General features: G+C 49.1%; 1 protein-coding gene across 2 annotated transcripts; it reads left to right on the forward strand.

Moving 5' to 3' along the window:
- Window positions 1-3,916: 3,916 nt before the first annotated feature.
- ENC1 (ectodermal-neural cortex 1) lies at window positions 3,917-16,262 on the forward strand. Of its 2 annotated transcripts, none has more exons than XM_024563634.4 (3): window positions 3,917-4,352; window positions 7,958-9,772; window positions 13,676-16,262. In XM_024563634.4, the coding sequence occupies exon 2, from the start codon at window positions 7,971-7,973 to the stop codon at window positions 9,738-9,740; it is 1,770 nt and encodes a 589-aa protein (XP_024419402.1). In that variant the 5' UTR covers window positions 3,917-4,352; window positions 7,958-7,970; the 3' UTR covers window positions 9,741-9,772; window positions 13,676-16,262. The 2 variants fall into 2 exon arrangements, with proteins under 2 accessions (XP_024419402.1, XP_045053844.1); XM_045197909.3 differs by having other exon boundaries at window positions 7,958-9,761.
- Window positions 16,263-21,688: the final 5,426 nt, after the last annotated feature.

The following is a 21,688-nucleotide window of genomic DNA, read 5'->3' on the forward strand; positions in this document are numbered from 1 at the left end:
TGGAAAACTAAAATTTCAAAAACTATCAGTTAAGCTCTCTTGTTCGTCTCAGAGACAAAAACAAGTAACTTATCCAATGCTGGTAGCGATTACCTTCCTTTTTCCTTATCCTTGTCTTTAAAAAATACACATACATATCGCTCTTTTTGAAAGTTAGGGGGGTGCTGATAGGAGTTGGGGTCTCATTTTCCCAGGTTTGTGCTTCTGTGTGAGGCTGGGATGTTGAAGTGGGTACCCCCCAGATCTGTGTTCCTGTGAGAACAAAGGTCTTCTTCCCCCCGCTTTGGGGGTGCTGGCAGGAGGCGACACCTGTCTGCTCTCTGCCTTGACGGAGGCCTTGCCCTTTTCCTGGGCAGCCTGCATTCAGAAACTGGGAACACCACCCCAGAAACCTGGCCTCACCTTCACTGGGGACAATATGCAGGGTACTCCCCACTTGGCTGAGACTGGTACCAGGTTAGCGCCACCCTCTGCCCATCCTGCTTCCCTCCCTTTCCTTCCACAGCTGCTGATCCCAGGACGCAAGTGCAGCCAGGGGGTTGTTGCCTCTGGCTAGGTGTCACTTCCCAGCATGAATCCGACCGATAGGGAGGGAGAACACAAATCTTTGGCTGCTGCTGGCCCCTCTGCCACACTGACTCCAAGGCCACAGCCTTGAGGCCCATCTCACAGATGATACAAAGAAGGAAGGCTGTGCATCTCCACACAGATCCAGGAAGTGGATCAAAGAACAAAGAGGGCCCTTCTGGAAGACTGGCAGGGAACGTGTCTGAAATTCGGGTGGGGTTTCAGGGGACCCCGGGAGGCAGGATGGCAGCTGCTTAGCCCACTGTCTGTCCCTGGTACCATGGTCGCACCATGCTAATTAAATCATTCTCATTAATTCAGCCTGAGTGTAAATTAGGAAGGAATGAAGATAAATTAGGTTTGAAGGCAGCTAATACATTTAACCCCATGCTGCTGATTTTGCAGCCTAACAAAGTAACGTTGTTAAGGGAGATAACAAGGCCAAAGCCATGGGCACAGCTTAATAGCATTAAAAATGAGTCCTTGGTTTGGTGCCACAAGGCAGAGCCCAAGACCAGCTCCCAGGAGCCCGCAGGACAGGCCTAACATCTCGAGTGAGGTGGTGGCCACTGAATAACACGGGCGTCGCGGCATTTCCTGAGTCGTGGGTGACTCAGACATCTGCCATGTCTGTGGTCGTCCAGTTTGACCACAGGCCTGTCCATAGAGGGTTTCTTCCTGCACAGAGAGAAGACTTGCTCATTTTTTTCTTCCTTTGGGTGAGGTGACAAGAATTACCTTTAGAGCTGGCTGTGAAACGTTGGAGAAATAACACAGTGTGTGTTGCTGTGATCATAAATATGCTAAACTGCAAATCGCTTTCAGCTGTGAAATAAACATTAGAACCTGCACACAGGCTGAGAACTTGTCACACGTGGGTTCGAGCAAACCGGCGTACGTTTGGGGGGAGGTCATTGGCGGCACACAGTTTCCCCCGAATGCAAGTTTAGTTCCTGCGTCTCTCAGCAGGAACCTGGTTTTTAGTTTTGTAACCCATTGACTCTAATTTCTTCTCCCCACCACATGTCGATTATCTCCCTGAGGCAGATGAAGCAAATGTGTATGGCCACTGAATACATGTCAAGATTTTCCAGGCTACAACATTTTCCCCTCCTGTTCTCTGGAAGCACGGAAAGGGGGCAGCATCAGATAGAGCAGAGGCAGGAAAATGGCCTCGTGCATGCCTCCCTCTCGGCATAGCCGTTTTCCAAGGGAAGTAAACCTCGCTGCCCCCTTGATTAAGGACACTGCAGCTTCCAGGTGGTGAAGAGGCAACACAGGCTGGCCTGTTCCCAGCTCAGCGGCCTCCTCTGACGAAATCCACACCCGGCCGGCTGAGCTGTGCTCAGGGTTTATGCTGGGCAGGGTCATCTGGGTGAAGTTCTAGGTAAAGTTGGTAAGTGATGGTAGTAGAAATACCGGTACTTCTTTCTGAGAGAAAGTGTTATCTCTTAAATTAAACAGAGTATTTCCTCCCAAAGGAAGACATTAACAGTTGGTCTTCAAAACCCGCCTGCTTGTGTTTGACCTACCACCTGGACAGACAGACAGAGCACTTTTCCCAGGGGCTGGAGGCCCGCTGATCAGTCTCCCCCCAACCCTGTGACAGGCCGCAGAGGCGCACTTTGAAGACGTGTGCAATAGCTACACATTCCCACCCCCCACGTTTTCAGCACCCATCTCTGGTGCCCACAGCGCTCCTATTCTTTTGGTCTCCCCTGATTTTATCCACGGCTCCTTCAGGAACAGGGTCTGCTCCCAGCGCTCTGCAGTCGCCACGCGTGATTCCTACGGTGAACGGATCCAGCCGCCTCTGGCTTTGTGAAGCTGCGACTCCACATAGGAATTTAAAATATGAAACAGATTTGTAAAGGCTCATGGTGAGGCTGACGATTTAATGCTAACAAAGGACTTCAGAGGGCACTGTCTTTCTTTGTTTGCGAGGAGCTCGATTCCTCAGTGCGAATACCAGGAGAAACCGCGGGTAAAGAAAAGTGGGATTGCAATAAAGAACAGACAGTTTGGGTCTCAGCAGTCTCTGGACTCTGGGAGCGCCAGGCAGAGCCCCCTTGGCGTGTATAAATCATTTCTGCGACTAGTATTTGAAAGAAAGCTGGGAGATGGGAGCGCGGGGATCCCAGAGCCGCAGGGCTGGGCCTGGCTCTGTGGCTGTGTTATCTCGAGTTGGGCAATTCACAGTTACCTGGGCCTCAGTTTCCTGACTTGTCAAAGTGGTGGGCTGGACCCTAATTTCTACAGTTCGTTCACGGATTCAATTCCATATCCTAACAAAACAAACAAACAAAACAAAAACAACAGCCGTTTTTGCTCCCAATGGGAAGACAAGTACAAAGCTCAGAAACGGGTTTCGTAGGCAGTGATCGGCAGGCCCGGTTATTTTTCGAATCGCCTTTTTTTCTCCTGGCACGCGGCGCTTCAGACCTGTGCGTGCCGGGCCATTTCTTTGCTGAACTCCAAACCAGCACAACTGAGCGATAAAAGACAGGAAGGGTCCATTCCGAGACGGCCATTGAGGTTTTATCGCTGGCAAGAGGGGGCGGCGTAGCGGCTCCTTTGAGCAGTTCGCTTTGAATCAAGCGGCCTCTGCGATTGGCTGCGAAGCACGTGGGCGCGCCCCGCGGACTGCGCCGGGCGGCCGCTCCCGGCGGCGGGGTGCAGAGTCCAGGGCCGCACCCACCAGGGCTAAGGAGGCAAGGCTTCGGGGAACGCCTGGGGCTCGGGTCTGTGGGTCTCTCCTGCCTAAGAGAAACTCTACGGCCCGGCTCGGCCCAACCTGCAGTGTCCCCGGAGTGTCCAAAGTTGGGCCCCTTCTCCTTTCCAGGTGTCCCACCCAGCGCGCGGGCTGTGCGCGCCCGGGGCGCGTGCCGCGGACCCCGAGCTAGCTCCTCGCCACCCTTTCTTAAGCATCTCGCGGGCTCTAGCAGCGCGAGGCGCGCAGCTCAGGGCTGCACTCCCCTGCCTAGAGTCCCTGGGCTCCCGGGCTATCCATTCAACGTGCTGAGCCAGAGCGGCTCAGACACTCCGACCTGGGAAAACTTGTTTCACTCGCGGTCCCCAAGGGCTGCAGCTGCTCGCTAATAGCAGAGATAGCGCGTCCGCTTTGTCTCCACGCTCCACAGCCCCCCTCCCCCACTTCCTCTCTCGATTAACTCCCCCGACAAACAGTCTTCTCCAGCTCTCTCCCTCTCTTCCGCGGGCTGCCTCCTAGCGCTTCCTCCCTCCCTCTCCTGGTGTCACTCTCGGCAGACGCACCCTCTCCCCTCCCCTCCTCTCCTCCCCTCCCCGCCGCACCGCCCCACTTATAGCGCAGCGCACCGCGGCCCGGCGCAGACTGCTCGGGCAGCCGGAGAGGCGGCGCGGCGGTGGCGGTGCGGAGACCCAGTCCAGACGCCAGGCGGCCGCCGGCTCGCAGAGCTCTTTCCAGCTCCCTCCCCCGAGTTTACACACTGCCCGTCTCCTTCGGCGGCGCCTGTAGCCGCAGGCTCTCTATCCCCTCCCGAGACTCGCTCCGGGAGCCTCTCCGCCGTTCGCGGACCGAGTCTGCGGTGTAGGGCTCGTGAGGCCGAGGCGAGCCGCCAGCTGTAGCCGGCCCGAGCCAGCGCCCCGGGCGCGGTCCTCTGCTCGGCCGGCGCCTCATGCGCACCCCTTTCGCCCGGGCAGTCGCTACCGCTCGCAACGACTGAGACGTCCGCTTTGTCGCCTCCCCGCCCGGTGACCGAGGCAAGAACTCAGCTAGCTGTGCACTGAGGCCAGTCGCCCCTGCTGTAAGTTTTCCCCAGTGCCCCGGACCTGTTGCGGGCGCCGCGGGTTTCGGGGCACGCTTGGCCTGCAGGGGTGTGTCCACTAGGGAGTATGCATGCGCCCCGGAGTCCGGAGCTCCGACTTAGGCGGAGATAGGGAGCAGTTGTTGGGGCGGAGACCTCAGTGTTCGCTGCCCTCCACGGAAAGCTAGGAGCCGGGTATCGCCGGAGGGGCCTCCTCTCGGCGGCGCTGCGCCTGGGCGAGCTGCTAGGGGATCGAGGAACAGGGCCAGGGTGCGATGACTCTCGTCCTTCCTCGGAAAGCACTGCTTCCCTGGGGGGTGGATTTCCCGCTGCCTCGTACTTAGCAGTTTCCAACGCGGGGTTGTTGGCCTACGTTGCGCCCTACTAGGCACAGGGAACATTGGGGCCACGCACGGACATCCCTCGCGAGGGCGCGTTCGCCCTTGAGAAACGTCTGTAGGAAATGAATGAAAACCGGATTTTTTCCCCTGGAAATTAGTTTCTTCTCATGCAAGTACAGTATTTGGCCTTTCGTGTAACATTATTAGTTTCTAAGGACAAGAATTGCTGGGCGGGGTGCAGATGAACCATTGAACTTGTTCGGCTTGTAATTTGGTGTCGCCCTGAAAGGCTCGGCCAGCATGTTAAAGAGCGTTGCAAGTGTTTTAGGGGACTGCATGGTGAATTGACTTTCTTGTTGACAAGATCTTTATAGTGTTGTTCCATTGTCACCAATAACGTAAAATGCCCCAGAAACTCTGCTTAGTTTCTCCTTTGATTTCGTTGCGATCAGGTGAGAAGCCTGAAGAGATGTGGCTGGGACGGGCAGCCTGGTTAAGGAGCTTTAAGGGAGCTGAGGTTATGTAAGTGGAAGCCCTTTTGATGTTCAGGGTAATAGCAGCCCTTTTGTCATCTTCTTTGTAGATGCAGGTTAAGTATATGTGTGCATTTTTTGGACACTACTTGGCATGCAGATATTCCTGTGGGGGCCTAAAAAATGCCAGAAGGATGATTCATTTTATGTTGAAGGTGTGCTTAGCGACTATGTAAATGATTTCTGCTGATATTTTGATGTTTGCATAATTCTAAACCAGAAAGCAACTTTTCCCATGGCTCTTTGAGTGTACCTTTTATTTTCATCAAATACTGCTGCAAGGATGTTGACTTCTGACCGTGACATGCTTCTCCATCTGGATGTCATCCAAGATAACAGGCTAGGTTCTTCCTTCTGGCTTTAGGGGCCAACCTGGAAAATACAGGCACATCAGTGCAGGATGCATGGAGATGCAGGTCCTAGATCCTGAGGTCTTCAAGTTGTCTGAAGTATAGGTCTGGTTGTGAGTGGCATTTGACACGGCTCGGTAACTAGTGCTCAGGGAACCTGTGTTCTGGGCTCCTGGGATTCCTGCTCAGTGTGCTTACAGTGCTGTGTATGCACCTTGTGCGGGTCCCTCATTCTAAAGCGAGAGCTGCGTTTGCTCTTAGCCTGAAAGGAGGCAGCTTTTGAGGTTGCTTTGCAAACGTTAGCTTTAAAAAAAGTATAGCTACTCATTTGGAATTTTTTTAAAGTATTTAAACTATCTTTTGAGGTTCAGGCTTAAAATCTTCCTCAAAGTGCTTCAGATGGAATCTACTAATTCGAAGGACAACTCTAGTGTCAGTGATGCTAATATAGGTTTTAACACATTGGAAACCTAGTGTGTTCACATAGGATCATACCTGTTGTTGTTCATAGCATTGAGCACTAGTTCTGAAAAAAAGAAAAGGACTGGACTTGTAGAGGCTTAGCTTGAGGTGGGGGCCAGGCTTGGCTCCTCACCATTTGTTTGTTATATGTAAGAGACTAATGGATGTTTGTAAAGTCTTTGTAACACCAGAGCTTGTGACTTTGTTGCTTGTTTTCTTCCACTAACCCATATTTACTCACAACGCAAAGTTACATTCCAAACTAAAGGAAAACAAGTTGCATCACCTACTGGGATGTAGCCTGTGTGTTAAAGGCAAGTTAGGCGCCTGCTTTTGTTTTCTATGCCACAGTGGGTCCGGGAAGTGCCATCTAGTATCTAGCCCATGAACCTGTGGTAAGTTATTCATTTGCATTTATGAATAATTCCTGGGATATAAATTAAAAGTAAATATCCGAATGGTGGAAGGAAACAAGCAGGCCATCTGTTTCAGCTGTGCTGTAAGGACCTACTGTTCTCAGTTTGGAACGGACACTGTAACCACCCAGTTTTCTCTTCTGGGATAAACAGCTTCCTTAGGAATCCTCTGACAGGCAGGTGCTGGAAGCCTTTATTCCTTTGAAGTAAAAGTGAGGTAGGTTTTTTCTTTTTTTTCTTTCTTTTTTTTTTTTTGCATGTTATTCAATTTTTGAAGATACATGGTAGGGATTTCCTATGTCTTTAGGCTACAATTTACTTACTGAGGAAAGCCAAAGATAGCATTAGTTTCGATGTCAGTTTAGACACTGAGGAAAAAAACCACTATAGTCAGCAAATGGATTCTAGGATGGCCCTAAATTAACAATGACTGGCAAAATACGCACATGCATGTGTACACACACACGTGTGTGTGTGTTTTGATTTAGATACAGTAATGTTTGCACTTTGAACTCCCTACATGCAGACCAGCATTAGCAGGGACACAAGAATGAATGGTCCTGGTGATGTAGTATCTAATCAAAAGAGAGGGGCAGCTAGATTCTTTGTTGTTGCAATTTTTCCAAGAATGGATAAAAGTAGGAAGAGCACAAAAACAGCAGTCATGAGCATGCCAGTCCAAATACTTGTCCCTTTATGTGCCCGGACCCCCGTTTTGGAGTCCGTCCAGCAGGAAAGATGGGTGGTGACGGTGGTCAGGATCTGTTCTGTGTTTTCCCCGAAGCCTGCTGGTTCACACAGTAATGTTTCTGTCGGGCCTGTTTTACTCTGTCCTGGTAGAGTTGTCTGGTTAAAAACGATCTGTAACCTTTAAATCAGGGTCCTATCATTGGAGAGGTTGCCTAAGCCTGTGATTTTAATGTTACATTTCCCATTTATTGTATTATGGGGAGACCAGATCTTACCAAAGGAATTCTTAATGGAATTAATTAGTAGGTATTTGTTTTACACATGGCTTTATGTTGCATAGGGCATTAAAGCTGGTGCCTGTCCTGGCGTTATGAGAGCTGGAGGCCTGGCATTTTCAGTCGCCCGCAGTGAATCAGCTGGACAAGCACAGGGAGCTGTGAGAATGATGCCTCGCTCCTCCTGGCTTGTGCTGACATACGTTCTCAAGGACTTCAATATCCTGAAAGTTGGCAGTCAGGTTTTCCAAGATGGACCTGCTTTCAAGCAGTGATTTTTTTTTTTTCTAACAGTGTATAGTGCCAGTAGCTCACACAGTGTGACCATGAACGCCTCTCCTTACAGGTAGTTGTCTCTGACTTTGTACAGGAACGGCCATCCATTATTCAGAACAGTAGGCAGCAGAGCTACCAGAAAAATGTCTGTTTTCTTTGTCCTAAAGGATTGCTGCTTTTTTCTGCTGTCTTACACATCAGTAGCACCCTGCTCAATAGTTTTTTGTTTTGTTTTGTTTTTTGTGTTTTGTTCTGTTTTTAGGAGTGGAAACAAGATGTCAGTCAGTGTGCATGAGAACCGCAAGTCCAGGGCCAGCAGCGGCTCCATTAACATCTATCTGTTTCACAAGTCTTCCTACGCTGACAGTGTCCTCACTCACCTGAACCTTCTACGCCAGCAGCGCCTCTTCACCGACGTCCTTCTCCATGCCGGAAACAGGACCTTCCCTTGTCACCGGGCAGTGCTGGCTGCATGCAGCCGCTACTTTGAAGCCATGTTCAGTGGCGGCCTGAAGGAGAGCCAGGACAGTGAAGTCAACTTCGACAACTCCATCCACCCCGAAGTCTTGGAGCTGCTTCTTGACTATGCGTACTCCTCCCGGGTCATCATCAATGAAGAAAACGCGGAGTCGCTCCTGGAAGCTGGTGACATGCTGGAGTTTCAAGACATTCGGGACGCCTGTGCAGAGTTCCTGGAAAAGAACCTGCACCCCACCAACTGCCTGGGCATGCTGCTGCTGTCCGACGCGCACCAGTGCACCAAGCTGTATGAACTCTCCTGGAGGATGTGTCTCAGCAACTTCCAAACCATCAGGAAGAACGAAGATTTCCTCCAGCTGCCCCAGGACATGGTAGTGCAGCTCTTGTCCAGCGAAGAGCTGGAGACAGAAGATGAAAGGCTCGTGTACGAGTCTGCAATTAACTGGATCAGCTACGACCTGAAGAAGCGCTACTGCTACCTCCCAGAGCTGTTGCAGACGGTGAGGCTGGCTCTCCTGCCAGCCATCTATCTCATGGAGAACGTGGCCATGGAGGAGCTCATCACCAAGCAGAGAAAGAGCAAGGAGATTGTGGAAGAGGCCATCAGGTGCAAGCTGAAAATCCTGCAGAACGATGGTGTGGTGACCAGTCTCTGTGCCCGGCCTCGGAAAACGGGCCACGCCCTCTTCCTCTTGGGAGGGCAGACTTTCATGTGTGACAAACTGTATCTGGTCGACCAGAAGGCCAAAGAAATCATTCCCAAGGCCGACATCCCTAGCCCGAGAAAAGAGTTCAGTGCGTGTGCCATTGGCTGCAAAGTGTACATTACCGGGGGCCGGGGCTCTGAAAACGGAGTCTCCAAAGATGTCTGGGTTTACGATACCCTGCATGAGGAGTGGTCCAAAGCCGCCCCCATGCTGGTGGCCAGGTTTGGCCATGGCTCGGCTGAACTGAAGCACTGCCTGTATGTGGTCGGGGGGCACACGGCCGCAACCGGCTGCCTCCCAGCCTCCCCGTCAGTCTCTCTAAAGCAAGTAGAACATTATGACCCCACAACCAACAAGTGGACCATGGTGGCCCCACTCCGAGAAGGCGTGAGCAATGCTGCAGTAGTGAGCGCCAAACTTAAGCTGTTTGCTTTCGGAGGTACCAGCGTCAGTCATGACAAGCTCCCCAAGGTCCAGTGTTACGATCAATGTGAAAACAGGTGGACGGTACCGGCCACCTGTCCCCAGCCCTGGCGTTACACAGCAGCAGCTGTGCTGGGTAACCAGATTTTTATTATGGGGGGAGATACCGAGTTCTCCGCCTGCTCCGCTTATAAGTTCAACAGTGAGACTTACCAGTGGACCAAGGTGGGAGACGTGACGGCCAAGCGCATGAGCTGTCACGCTGTGGCCTCCGGAAACAAACTCTACGTGGTGGGAGGCTACTTTGGCATTCAGCGGTGCAAAACTTTGGACTGCTACGATCCGACATTAGATGCGTGGAACAGCATAACCACAGTCCCGTACTCGCTGATACCAACTGCGTTTGTCAGCACCTGGAAGCATCTGCCTTCTTAAATGCAGCACATCCCAGAGAAGGTGAGGATGAGGTAAGAAGTCAGTTTAGCTGTAAGTATGTGTATAATTAAGCAAGCTGTGTCAGTTTGTGGGTGGAGTGAGGAATGGCCCATACGGCTTACCCTATGGAAGTGTACTACAAGAACTACAAAGGTAAAAGAACTTGTACCCCAGAATTTTGTGTTGACCACAACTGCACCCTGCCCCCCACTATGACATACATGAGCCAGTGGTTCTCAGCCTTTACCTGAGCCTCAAAATCTCCAAAAGCTTTGCAATAACTGCCCAGCCCAGAGACTTAATTTCATTCCACCTGGGAGGGGCCCAGGAATTGGCATTTTGAGAGAGTTTCCCAGTGATTTTAACGCACACCAGGTCGAGCAACCCGGGCCCATGTTAATAATGCCAACTAGTATTTAGGGAGCCGTCGCTGTGTGCCTGAAGCTGAGCTGTGTGTTTATATGGGTCGTTTCATGTAATAATATCTCACAACAGCCTTGTGAGATATTATTACTAGAGCATTTTATGGATGGAAACACAGAGGTTAAGCTGCCCAAGGTCATAGAGCTAGTAGGCTGAAGAATTGGTCAAGAAAGCCACCCAGCCAGCCTGGCTCCAGAGCATAAGCACTTGAACATCATGCTGAACTGCCACTTAGTAAACTTGAACTTCATGTTGGTGTCACTGCAGGAGATCCTTGTTGATACTCAACTTTAGCTTCCACAAACCCTTTCTGGAATGAAGTATGGTTTAGAAAAAGATGAATGTTCAAATTTATTTCTAGTTTATTCTCTCCAAAATTATTAGCTTACTTTTTTCTGAAATGTATTAAGTTTAGAAGGAAATTTAGGTGTGTCCTTGTAAAAGGTTGCTCCTGTGTTGTGTGAGTTGGTCTGATGTGTGGGTACACCAGCCACGTCAACGGTGCGACAGCAGCGTTTCAGAGTTAATCAGACGGGCCGACCCTATTGTCAGGGCTAACAAAGTTGTGTTTCTGTGCCCTCTATCTGAGTGCATAATGGCTGTCTTGTGTACTTAAGAGCATACGATACTCTTGGCTCAAATAATTAATAGGCCCACACAGTTCAGCGTTCGCAAAGCTAATGGCCGCTTTGCTGCGGGGAAGCCTTCCTGGGCCTGGCCCCCGGCTCACTTAGGCGCACGGCTAAATGCAGCCCAGGGCACACAGAGCGTGCCGCTCTGTTTCGGTGATTCGTGGGCTTGTTACATTGCTAATAATAAAATTGAAACTCTGCTTTGGAGGAACGGCAGTGAAAACTAACTCCTCATTTGGGAACTTTCGTCTCTATTTGCCCTAGGAGGTTTCACACCTTTGAAGGGAACTTCCAAAAGGGAAAGCAGAAGAAATCAGGGGTCACTGCAAGCGAAGCAAAGTGGGATTTTGACTTACTTGTCTTTTCTTTCCTCATTTCTCTGAGCTCATTTAAAAAAACAACCATGATAATTGGCCTCACTTTCACACTTAATCTTTCTATTTATTTCATTTCTGCAGTTATCTCCTCCAGCCTATTCCAGGTAGTAGAGTTCTTAGGAATATAATGTTTCCTCGGGATGAAACTCCTCCAAACGCACAGGAGCAGTCAGAAGCCTGCTCTGGGGAGCAACTGGCTCACAGCGCGCCACACCAAACTGGTTTTTGCAGCCTTGCTGGCAACTCAGTAATCCTGAATAAACAAATGCTCTGAAAGTGGTTATTTCATTTGTGATATGAATGCATGACTCACCTCTAAAGCTGGTTTAAAGAACCTCCTAGGGTAAAGCGTCAATTAACAGCACCTAGGTTGGGTGTTCGTCCAGAATTGTCTCTATTTGCATAGGGGAGCCATGAAGGTTGCCAGTGGTGGCGGCGCTTCCTAATGGTCACTGGTAGAGTGGTTGGCATCCTCGGAACAAGGTAAGGAAGTTGAGGTAGAGAGAGAGATCCCACGTGTGTTCATTCCAGTTCTGATTCTAAGCTGCAGTCTGCCCCTTTCTGGACACTGTTCCTCTGCCAGATGAGTGGTCTGCATTATGGTTTCCCTGAGGTCTGTCTCAATTCAGACTTGGGTAAATTGATAAAGGAGCGAGGATCAAAGAGTGGGTCGAAAATACCTAGCCCAGTGCCTGGCATATGTTCGTGTTAAATTGCCTTAGGTTTCCTCTCCTCAGTTTAGACCTCAGCTTGCAGTGGAATTAGCATTGTGTGTGGTGGGAGAATGAGGTTTCTTGGACTGTTATCTTCTTACTGTCTTTCTGTTTCATTTTTGGTGCCGCCTTTCTCAGGCCAGAGTACGTCAGCAAACACTTGAATTCATCCTGTCCCGAGTATGTGAACCTCCTCACACACTTCCAGTCCTGTGGAAATGGAGCAAATGTATTAGTGTTAGGTTCTATGTGAAATCACATCCTCGCCACCCTTGGTGCTACCTGCCAGAGTCAAGCACATGACAGCGGAATTTCACAGGGCCAGGGTCTCCTTTTTAAAAGGCAGCGTGGGCCTGATCAAAGCCCCTCTTGCCGTTTCCCACAGGGAGGATGTTGATGTAAATCGCTGCAGTTTACTGCGCAGGGATAGTGCTAAAACACTTAAGCTGGAGGGAGGGGCAGGGAAGAGGCGCTGTGTAGCTATCAGTCCTAAACTGCAAAAACTTCTGGGACACCTCTTTGCTCCCCGAATGGACACAGTGTTAACAGAAAGTTTGCCCTGGTCTGCAAGCTCATCCATCAAGGAGATTTTAACAGACTCCTGCTGCTTGCCAACAGGTGGGAGGGGCCGAAAGGAAATGACTTTTGATTAGTCTGCGTTTTCATGGTGCTGTGTGGCCCCAACCTGACAACTCAGATTGTGATTTGTTTCATTTCTTCCCTTTTTGGAGTTTTTATTTTCTTTCGGTTGTTTTTCCCAGTGTGCAACATCTTTAAATTTTATATTGTTACAACATATTTCTTTTGGCCTGATGTTGGTATATAGGTTACGAGGAGGTGGGGCAGAGGGATGACACCGTGCTGGGAAAGCTTGAATCCCTGTTAGGAAAGGCCAAAGGAAACAACTAATGAAATGAATCAGACTTCTAAACACACAAAAGCAGGAAGAATTCAATGCAAAAAACAAGTGGCCCCTCCTGAGTTCCCTTTGTAGAGCTACAGCAGTGGGGACGCGGATTCCTACCTGGGCTGGAAACGCACTCCAGGAGGGCGAGCCTTGGAAAGACAGGCCACCGGCAAGACTTCCCTACGTCAGATGAGACCTGAACGGACGGGAAGGGTGGGTAGTGCGAGGAAATGCCAGCTCCCGTGAAAAGTGCAGGCTTCGTGGTTATGGCACCTGAATTTATAGTCACACTTGAGGTTGGTAGATTCTGTAGGTAGTAACACTGCGTTCCATAGCTGGTGTCCCCTGAGTGTGGACTGATGAACTTGGCGAGTAAACCCCAGCCTCGGGCTGTTGAGACCTGGTATGTTGTCATAGGAAAGGAAGCGAGACTGATTTCTGCCATAAAGCATAGCAGAGACTCATTTAAATGAGAGGATTAATATGTCTGCCATCTATACGGTGAATAGGTTGAGGCTGGAATCCTTTGTGGTCCCTGGGCTCGGGTAGGTTTGCACAGGGACCTTTCTCGACCCTCTGTTTAACCCCGGAGAGGGATTCCGCATGTTGGAGCAGAAGCTGGCAACTGACAGCAGGTTTGAGTTAGGACGTGTATGTCTAGAAAAGGAGAGGAGACCCCCCTTTGGACACCGTGGATTCGGCCAGGCCGCGGCCACCTGCGTGTGCATTGAAGACGAGCACTTCCCAGGTCCGCACTCTTCCTGAACGTGTGGTTGAGACCTTTAGAAGCAATATTGGCCAGGCTCTGTCCTGAGTGTTTTATTTTATTTTATTTTTTTAAGATCTTGAGACTACTAACAAAAATCTTGTCCCTCTGTTTTAGCTCAAGAAGCGATTTCTATCTTGGAGAGGCCAAATTCCATGAAGAGAAAGAAAAACAGAAAAGGAGTTGCTGCGAGACTCGGATTGTGCCATCAGCTGCACCTTGTAAATGCTCTAACTGGACGTGAAGGACGGGGTGGGGGAGGGGTGGGATTTTCAGTGCGAGGAGCACATGGTTTAAATATGAATGAATGAACCTGTGATCTAGTCCTTGTCTTGTAATTGTGGATTAATGTCAGCGTTAATCAGCTCCTCAAAGGGAGAGAAAAGCCGCGCCTTTTCCCTTGCTGTAGCACATTCAGCGTTTGATTTCCATGGGCTCCACCATTTATGTGTAAAATTTGAAATGGTTGTCACCTCTCTCTGAGGAGCAAGCTGAAGCCTCCACACCAGCTGCTGTTGGAGATTGAAAGCCCGACTGTGGGGCCAGGAGGGAAGCTGGCTGTGCTGGCTGCAGAGCGAGGACCGGTGGACTCCGCTAATCTCTGAGGGGTTGTGCCCCCAGGGAGGTTTCCGAACAATGGGGACATTGTTGGTAGCTGTTTGGTAGATGATCTTTTCTATTTATAAGTGACTTCAAACTTTGCCTTGGCTGTTAAGAAATTTGTTATAGATTTAGCTATTTATTATTTGATGCCTGCATGCTGAAACAGTGCTTACAGTTGTCTTCACGTGTACGGACGTGTGTGAGTGGTTGTATGTTTTGCACAATTTTGTGGCTGTTGTGATGTGCTTTGCTGCACAAAATGAGAACTTTGGAGTTACAGTTTGGAATATAACTGGAGGGTGGGTTGGGAAGGGGAGGGATTTTGTAAATGTCAGGACAGGGAAGGGTTACAAAACGGAAACTCACATTACACCCTAGAGGGAGAGAAAGCACGGTTCTTAGACTCACCAACTTAATGGGGTTTCAGGGGCTCCAGTCATGCTGATGGCTCATGGGGTGGGAGTAGGGGGAGCGGGGGTGGGGGGGACTTCTTTTTGCCTCTTCCCTTCCCATCTGATTCACCTCCTTTGGTCTCGGCTACTGAAATTTGGAAAGGACCAAATTGCTTTGCAGTTTTTTTCTTTGTGTAATATCCTGAAATCCTGGAAGATTCTATGGAATAGTTCTGTATATAGGGCACACAGGTAAAGACATAGCCCAAAGTTTGTTTATTTATTTATTTATTTACCCTGTGAGAATGCTTGGCCATAACCACAGTTAACAGGGGAAAAAGTGAATTATCACAGACATAAATTAATTCCCTCACCCGATTTGCTTGACCTGGACCCTTTGTTCTCCTTGCTGTACAATTTAGCAAGTGTGACAAGTTCTCCACGACGACATTCACATGGGTACAGTGTACACCTTAGTGCTCACCTGTAGGTGCGTCTCCATAAGAACTCTTGGGTGCACGAAAGTGACCCATTTGGCCACAACACACCAAAGAGTTGTAAGCAGTGGCCACTGTTGAGGGTTTCCGGGAGAGTTGGGAATTGGTTGTGAATACATTCTTTGCTAGTCTGCGGGCTTGCTCACTGGACATGTGCTGTGATAGGTGTTAATACTAGACTCACATCGGAGCTCCCTCAGAGGCGTCTGGGGAAGAGCAGAGTTCCTGCTCTCGCACTGCTTTCCTTGACATTGCTCACATTACCGCGCTTTAGAAAACTAGGTGTGAGACTGATACCAACCTTTTTACATTGAGTGTTTGCATTGTCTGATGACAGAGAAACCCATAGCATTTCTTGCCACCTGAGAACTAGAGACTAATTGTGCATGTCCGTCCATGCCATGAATAAGTGGGCTAGAGTTGGACCAAAATAAATGAGCTGTTGGAATAAAAGAATCACAATACTTTCCAGCAGTCAGTCTTTCACTGCTAGATGTGTTCTAAGCAATGCAAATGTCTAAGTGTACAATGGCGGCGTGGCCGGTGTCGTTATATTGTAGCAGTTACAGCTCTGTAGTTTATGATGCAAATAGGCTGAGCTGTATGTGTCACTGCATGGCTTCTGAAAGCGGGATGGATTTTCTACAGCTGTTTCAGAGTCGTGGTCTGTCCTTGAATCCTCTATTATTTACTGTGTGTGAGCCAGAGGGAGCCATGGTCAGGGTGGGCCCCCAGCCTGCAGGGAACTTTCTGGACTCCCGCTCTTTGAATTGATGTAGGCATTTGGGCTCACTACTTGACCATTCTCACCCTGTGAAACGTCCCACACTTTGAAGCAAATACAATTCACAGCACAGTGCATACAAAAACCTTGGCATAAGACAGAGAAGGTTCTTCTTTTTCTGTGGACGGGTTGCTGTGGAAACAAATAACAAAGGGCAGCCTTCCACTTCTGCTATAATTGTGCAGCCCCCTTTTCTCTGGGCCTGACACCTGTCTGAATAAGGGTGATTAGAGCTGAATAATACCCTTCTCTTGGCTATTGAGTATGTGGTTCACGTACAAAACTGTGTAAGTTGAAGAAGTAAAGTGTTCATGTTCTTATGTACTTGTTTCCTACTGCTACATTTCTGAGGTTTTGTAAAACTGTTACTTTTTTTTTTCACAATGTGAAACTGAAGGTCAAATAAATTATTAGAGATTTTCTCTTCATTGTGTGTGTGGATCTTTAGTTAAATACACATAATTTTAGCCATTGAAAATGTGTGCCTTTTCTAGTTTAATCAAAAGGAGGATTATTTCAAATATTTTCTGAGTGTCCTTTATTTCACTATTGAGTTGCATACTTTTAGTGAAGCAATTTTACACATTAAGTAATTTTTAAATTTTATCTTGTAGGATATTTCTTTAAGCAAGGCAAAGTATGGGTTATTCATGGTTTAGAATATAAAAAGTCATGTACCATGAAATGTTAAGACAGCATCCTGGGGTAGGGGGGATAGAGGGTAGAGGGGGCCAAATGCGTGGTGATGGAAAATGACTTGACTTGGGGTGCTGGGCCCCCAGGGCAACGCAGAGAGCGTGTGTCATAGCACGCCTGCAACCTGTAAGCCCCATTAACCAATGTTACCTCAATAAATTAAATAGAAAAGAATTTGTTCAATGTGAGGGCCTGAATGTTTTTCCTACAGATAAAGTACATGAGCTTTAGTTACAAAAAAAAAAAACAACACCCCAAAACCCAGCATAATTTATGTTAGCAGGAATTTAATTTTTGTCTTCCTTGTGGGTTATATTTGGACAGAACCTATGAGAACGGTCTAGAGTTTAATCCTCTTTTTGCCTGACAGTGCCTTAGACATCGTTGGAAGTAAGTGGAACTGTGGGCATCCCTGTTTCCCTGGGACAGCACAGGAAGCCACAAGCTGAGCCCCTCTAGTACACTTCGCTTCTTCCCAGGTGAAAGCCGACAGCCCAGCTGGCTCCAGCTAAAGCCAGAGGAAGCCTCTTGTCCCCGCCTCGTGGTCTCTTCCCGTCACAATGAGATGCTCCTTTATCATCTTGGGTTAGACCCCTTGCTGTTTTAATGTGCAGAGTAATGTTAGGCATAATCATTTTGGGATAGAAAATAAATGCCACCTAATTAGAACTCTGAGAGAGCTCACAAGTAGGCAAAGTGCAATTGCGGCCTTTGGACGTTGCCCAAGATGCCAGAGCAGACGCCTCAGGTTTTACAGGAGGATCGCTCAGCTCCGTGCTGGGCGCGGCTGGCCTAGAGCCAAGCCTTGGGAACAAGTGTCCTCAGATCCCAAGCGCACGGTGCCGATGACCTGTGGAAACCCTGTTGGGGACACCACGTAGGACACCACATGAGGGGGAAGAAGGGAGAGTGTGACTGGGAATCTGACACTTAGATGCTGAGGAAAAGCTTTGGTGTTCCCTCTCAGGAGGGCTGAGTGATTCATGCAGAGACAACTGGGAACCAACTTCATTTTCTGGAGTTCTCGTTCTTTGTTGTCTCAGTTGAAACATGCAGACAGATTGAAGGAAAGAAGACATCACCCACACGGTGGCTGTATCAGTTTGGATTGCCTTTGTTCGGCTGCATGGAGTGGAAAACTGGCCTTGGGGGCTTCACCACAGTAGTTGAACTGTTCGGAGGCTGGCCATCCAGGGCTGGGACAGGACCCTCCCAAGGCCACCGGGGATCTGGGCTCTTCTTTATGCTTTGCCGTCCTGGACGGGGCCCTTGGTCTCATACTTCACAGTGGGCTTTCCATGCAGTGAAGAAGTGGGCAGATGAAAGGGGAAGCCCATCCTTTGGGATTGTGATGCTTTCCCCAAGAGGCCCACTTAGGAGGGAGACATCTCTCATTGGCCAGGACTAGGTCACATGAACTTCCAAAGAAATGAGGGAGACAGGAAAGTGGAGCGCATTGCCACATCACACAAAGCTGATTTTGTCAGCACGAAAGGGAGAACGGATGTCGGATGGGCAGCGGCTGCGCGAGGTCTGTCATGGTGGATAAACAAGGGGCCCTTTTCAACAATAGCCCTGGAGACTGAGTGCTCAGGACTGCGCTAAGGACATGCTTCACAGTCATCTCATTTAATTCTCACAACAGAGCTAGGCCAGTATAGAGAGGTCTCTCGGCATCTCGGAGCCTCCACTCCTTTGTCTATAAAACAAGGATGATTGATATTCTCTAACAGAAAGATTTAACATAGATGTAAGAGGAAGCACCAAGCTCAGTGCTGGCACATAGTAGGTTTTCAGTCATTTTCAGCTCTCGTTTTTTTTAAAAATCCCAGTGGGAGAAATACACCCGGGAAGTGTCCATCTGATGGCCTGTCTGTGCGAGGGCTCGTGCTCAGGTTTGTGTGCCCGTCACTTCACTTGGTCTTCGCGGCGGCCGTAGGAGAGCAGACACGGTTGCCACCCCCGTTTTGTAGATGAAGAAACAGGTTTCGAGAGAGTGTTATCGCCAAAAGTAGTGGTGGAACTGGACTTCCAGGCCCACGATCCCTGACTTGCTCCTCTTGGTCCAGGATTTGTGGAGGAAGGTGGTTCCCGGGGCTGAAGCTGACTGTGGGAAACCTCCACGGCCCGTCCACGGTGTCTGGGCAGACTTGGCTTCACAAGAAGGCCCGAGGAGGCCTGTAGCTGGTAAGTCCCACCCCTGGACACGAGGGCTAAAGAAGCACATGGAGAGAATCTATAGCAACTCCAAATGTTCCTTGACCACAGGGTTCTGAAGAAAAGATGGTGCAGCATTTAAAAATAAATGGCGGTCCTTGAGTGGTTGTTACAGAGTCATCCACTGAACCGTACACTTACGCTTTGTGTACTTTTTTGTACGTTTAATGATTATCGGCTAAGAGACTGAATATGTAAACGGACAATGGCCAGACCATAATAAAAATAGAAATCTGACCCACAACTTGCAGAAACCAGCCCAGGAAAACAACCCCTTATCTACAGAAACTAGCCCAGGAAGCCAGCCTGCAGTCTACAAATCCATCAGACTTGCTGGAAGTCGGACCACTGTCTCTAGCAACTAGTCCCGGAAGTCGAACAATGCCCCCTATAACAACCCGCACAAAATGGCCAGGACTTGATTTATAAGTGATAGCCTCCCTAACTTGTACCTGCTTCCAACTAAGGACCAACCAGAGAAAGCCAGATATTCACCCCTAGCTATCACACAGGAGCCCCGCTTCCCCTGCCACCAGCATCCAATCAGGGCCGTCCCTCTTCTCTATAAAATGTTCCCACCCCTCTGCCAAAACGCAGGCAACAGTGGCTGCCTCCCTTGCTATAGCTCCCTCTGAACAAATAGGCTTTGCTTGTTCTCATTTGTCTGGTTTTGTTTATTTCCACAGACTAATGTTTGTTGAATAAAGTAATTATTTCCCCTAAAAAGTTTCATAAAAAGGAAATGGAGACCAACATCGTGGACTCTGGGTAAGCTGGGTTTTCAGAAGGACGCTGTCTTCATCTTGAATGGCAGAGTAAATGAAACGTACCCAATAGGTATAGTATGAGGAAAATGGATTTTGAGTTAATGAGGTTGAGATTAGGGCATCTGGTTTGCCAAAAGGAGAGCAGTCGCTGTGTTTGCGAATATTTTGAATAATGCGAGAAGACTTAAATAAGTTTCCAGCCATATTCGTGGCGCACGTGAGTGGACAAATGAATGCAAAAACTTAGCAGTTGATTCCCGCACTGGCCTGTCACAGATCTTCGGTGCCTGGCCTGTCTGACACGTACTCAGACAAGCCATCTGTCCTGCATTTGAGTTTAATCCGAGACAGTGGACGTTAAAGCTCTGTTATTTGTCAGACATTGGACAACTATGGGCAAGATCTCACTTTCCGAGGAAAAAACATCTACATCGAGGCCTGACTACGAATGAAAAGCAATTTGACTGAGTAAATTATAAATCTACTATAATCTCATCCAGCTCTGCTTACAACCGTCTTGCTTTGTGGGGCTGGGGGAGACCAAATGAGACAAAGTTTCTGTCTTTCTCTCTCTCTCTCTCTCTGGTCCTGTTTCCTTGGCAACCATAATCTCTATCTGCACAAAGATGGGAGACTGCATCCAGGAAAGGCAGTTGGAATTTCAGCAAGGTCTCTCTCTAATCCTTCTCTTGTGTTATCAGATGATTTGTTTTGTTATGAAAAGTTATTTTACACCCACTTTTTAGATGGTGCTGGAAGTGTGTATCAGATATCCTAGAAAGGCTGAGAGGATTTTTTCCCCACAAGATATGCTACCACTGCAACCACAGCGAAGATGAAATCAGCCTCAGCGTAGACGTAAACTGGGCGCCTGCGAAGTGAGGACCACAGCGTCCCTCTGAGGCTCTGACATACACACGGTGGCAGACCCCCCACCCCACTCAGCTGCCCACAGACATTCTGGCCAAGATGCCGCTGCCAGGAGAGCCATGTGAGAGAGCAGATTTTGGAATTTTAAAAATTATTATATTTTATTGATTATGCTATTACAGCTGTCCCAATTTTTCTCCCTTTGCCCCCCTCCATCCAGCACCCCCCACTCCCTCAGGCAATCCCCCCACCATTGTTCATGTCCCTGGACCCTGCACATAAGTTCTTTGGCTGGTCCATTTTCTGTACTGTACTTTACATCCCCCTGGCTATTCTGTAACTACCTATTTGTACTTCTCAATCCCCCCACCTCTTCACCCATTCCCCCACACCCCCCTCCCATCTATTTCCAGAAGAGCAGATTTCCTCTTCTTGCTGTGAAAGAAGATGAAGGGGGGCTGAGAAGTGAGCCCACGAAGGGGAACCCTAGTCTGAGATGGCTGCTACTTGTGCTGGGCTTGGAGATTCCCAGGCAAAGCCAAGCTGTGAACTGAGGCTGGCTGCTGCTAGTGTTGGGCCTGGGGCCACTTAGCAAGAGGTTATGGGCGCTGGGGGCTCACTGAGGTCAGCTGTTGCTTGTTTGAAAGGATTTAGGAAGTTGTGAGGCAGGAGCTAAGACCAGCCATTCACGTGGAAAAGCCACTGTTAGCAGCTGTAAGATGGGTGGGACTGGAGCCTCAGGGGATCTCCAGGGTGGGGCAAACAGTGTTAGCCAGGGTGATGGAGTCTCAGATATGTCACCAGCCTGCCAGTTCTGTGGCTCTGCCTGCCTTTCTGTCTGGGAGAAAGCTATCCCCAGCTCTTGCCTTGATGCCAGCCACTTCAGTTCCTACCTCTGTGCCACTGGTGCCTTTCAAGCTGCCACCCCAGTGCTGGAGCTCAGAGGGAGTGAGTTTGAGTAAGTTTATGTGTGGGTTCTTTAAGAGGAACTCCTTGGGATTCCAGAAGTTTCTTCTACCAGCTCAATCCCTGCTGGTTTTTGCAGCCAGAAGTTGTGGGGACTTATCTTCCTGGTACTGGTACCCTGGGCTGGGAGGCCTGGTGTGGGGCTGGGACTCCTCACTCCCAAGATATTCCTTCCAGATTTTTATCCACCACAAGGGGATGTGGGACCAGCCCGTTCTGTATTCCACCCCTCCTACCAGTCTGGATGGATGGATGTGGTTTCTTTAATTCCATAGTTGTCAGACTTCCCTTCAACTCGATTTCTGACAGTTCTGAGTGATGGTTGTTCTATGGTTTAG

The sequence above is a fragment of the Desmodus rotundus genome, chromosome 1 (assembly GCF_022682495.2).
Source record: "Desmodus rotundus isolate HL8 chromosome 1, HLdesRot8A.1, whole genome shotgun sequence".
Classification (NCBI taxonomy): domain Eukaryota; kingdom Metazoa; phylum Chordata; class Mammalia; order Chiroptera; family Phyllostomidae; genus Desmodus; species Desmodus rotundus.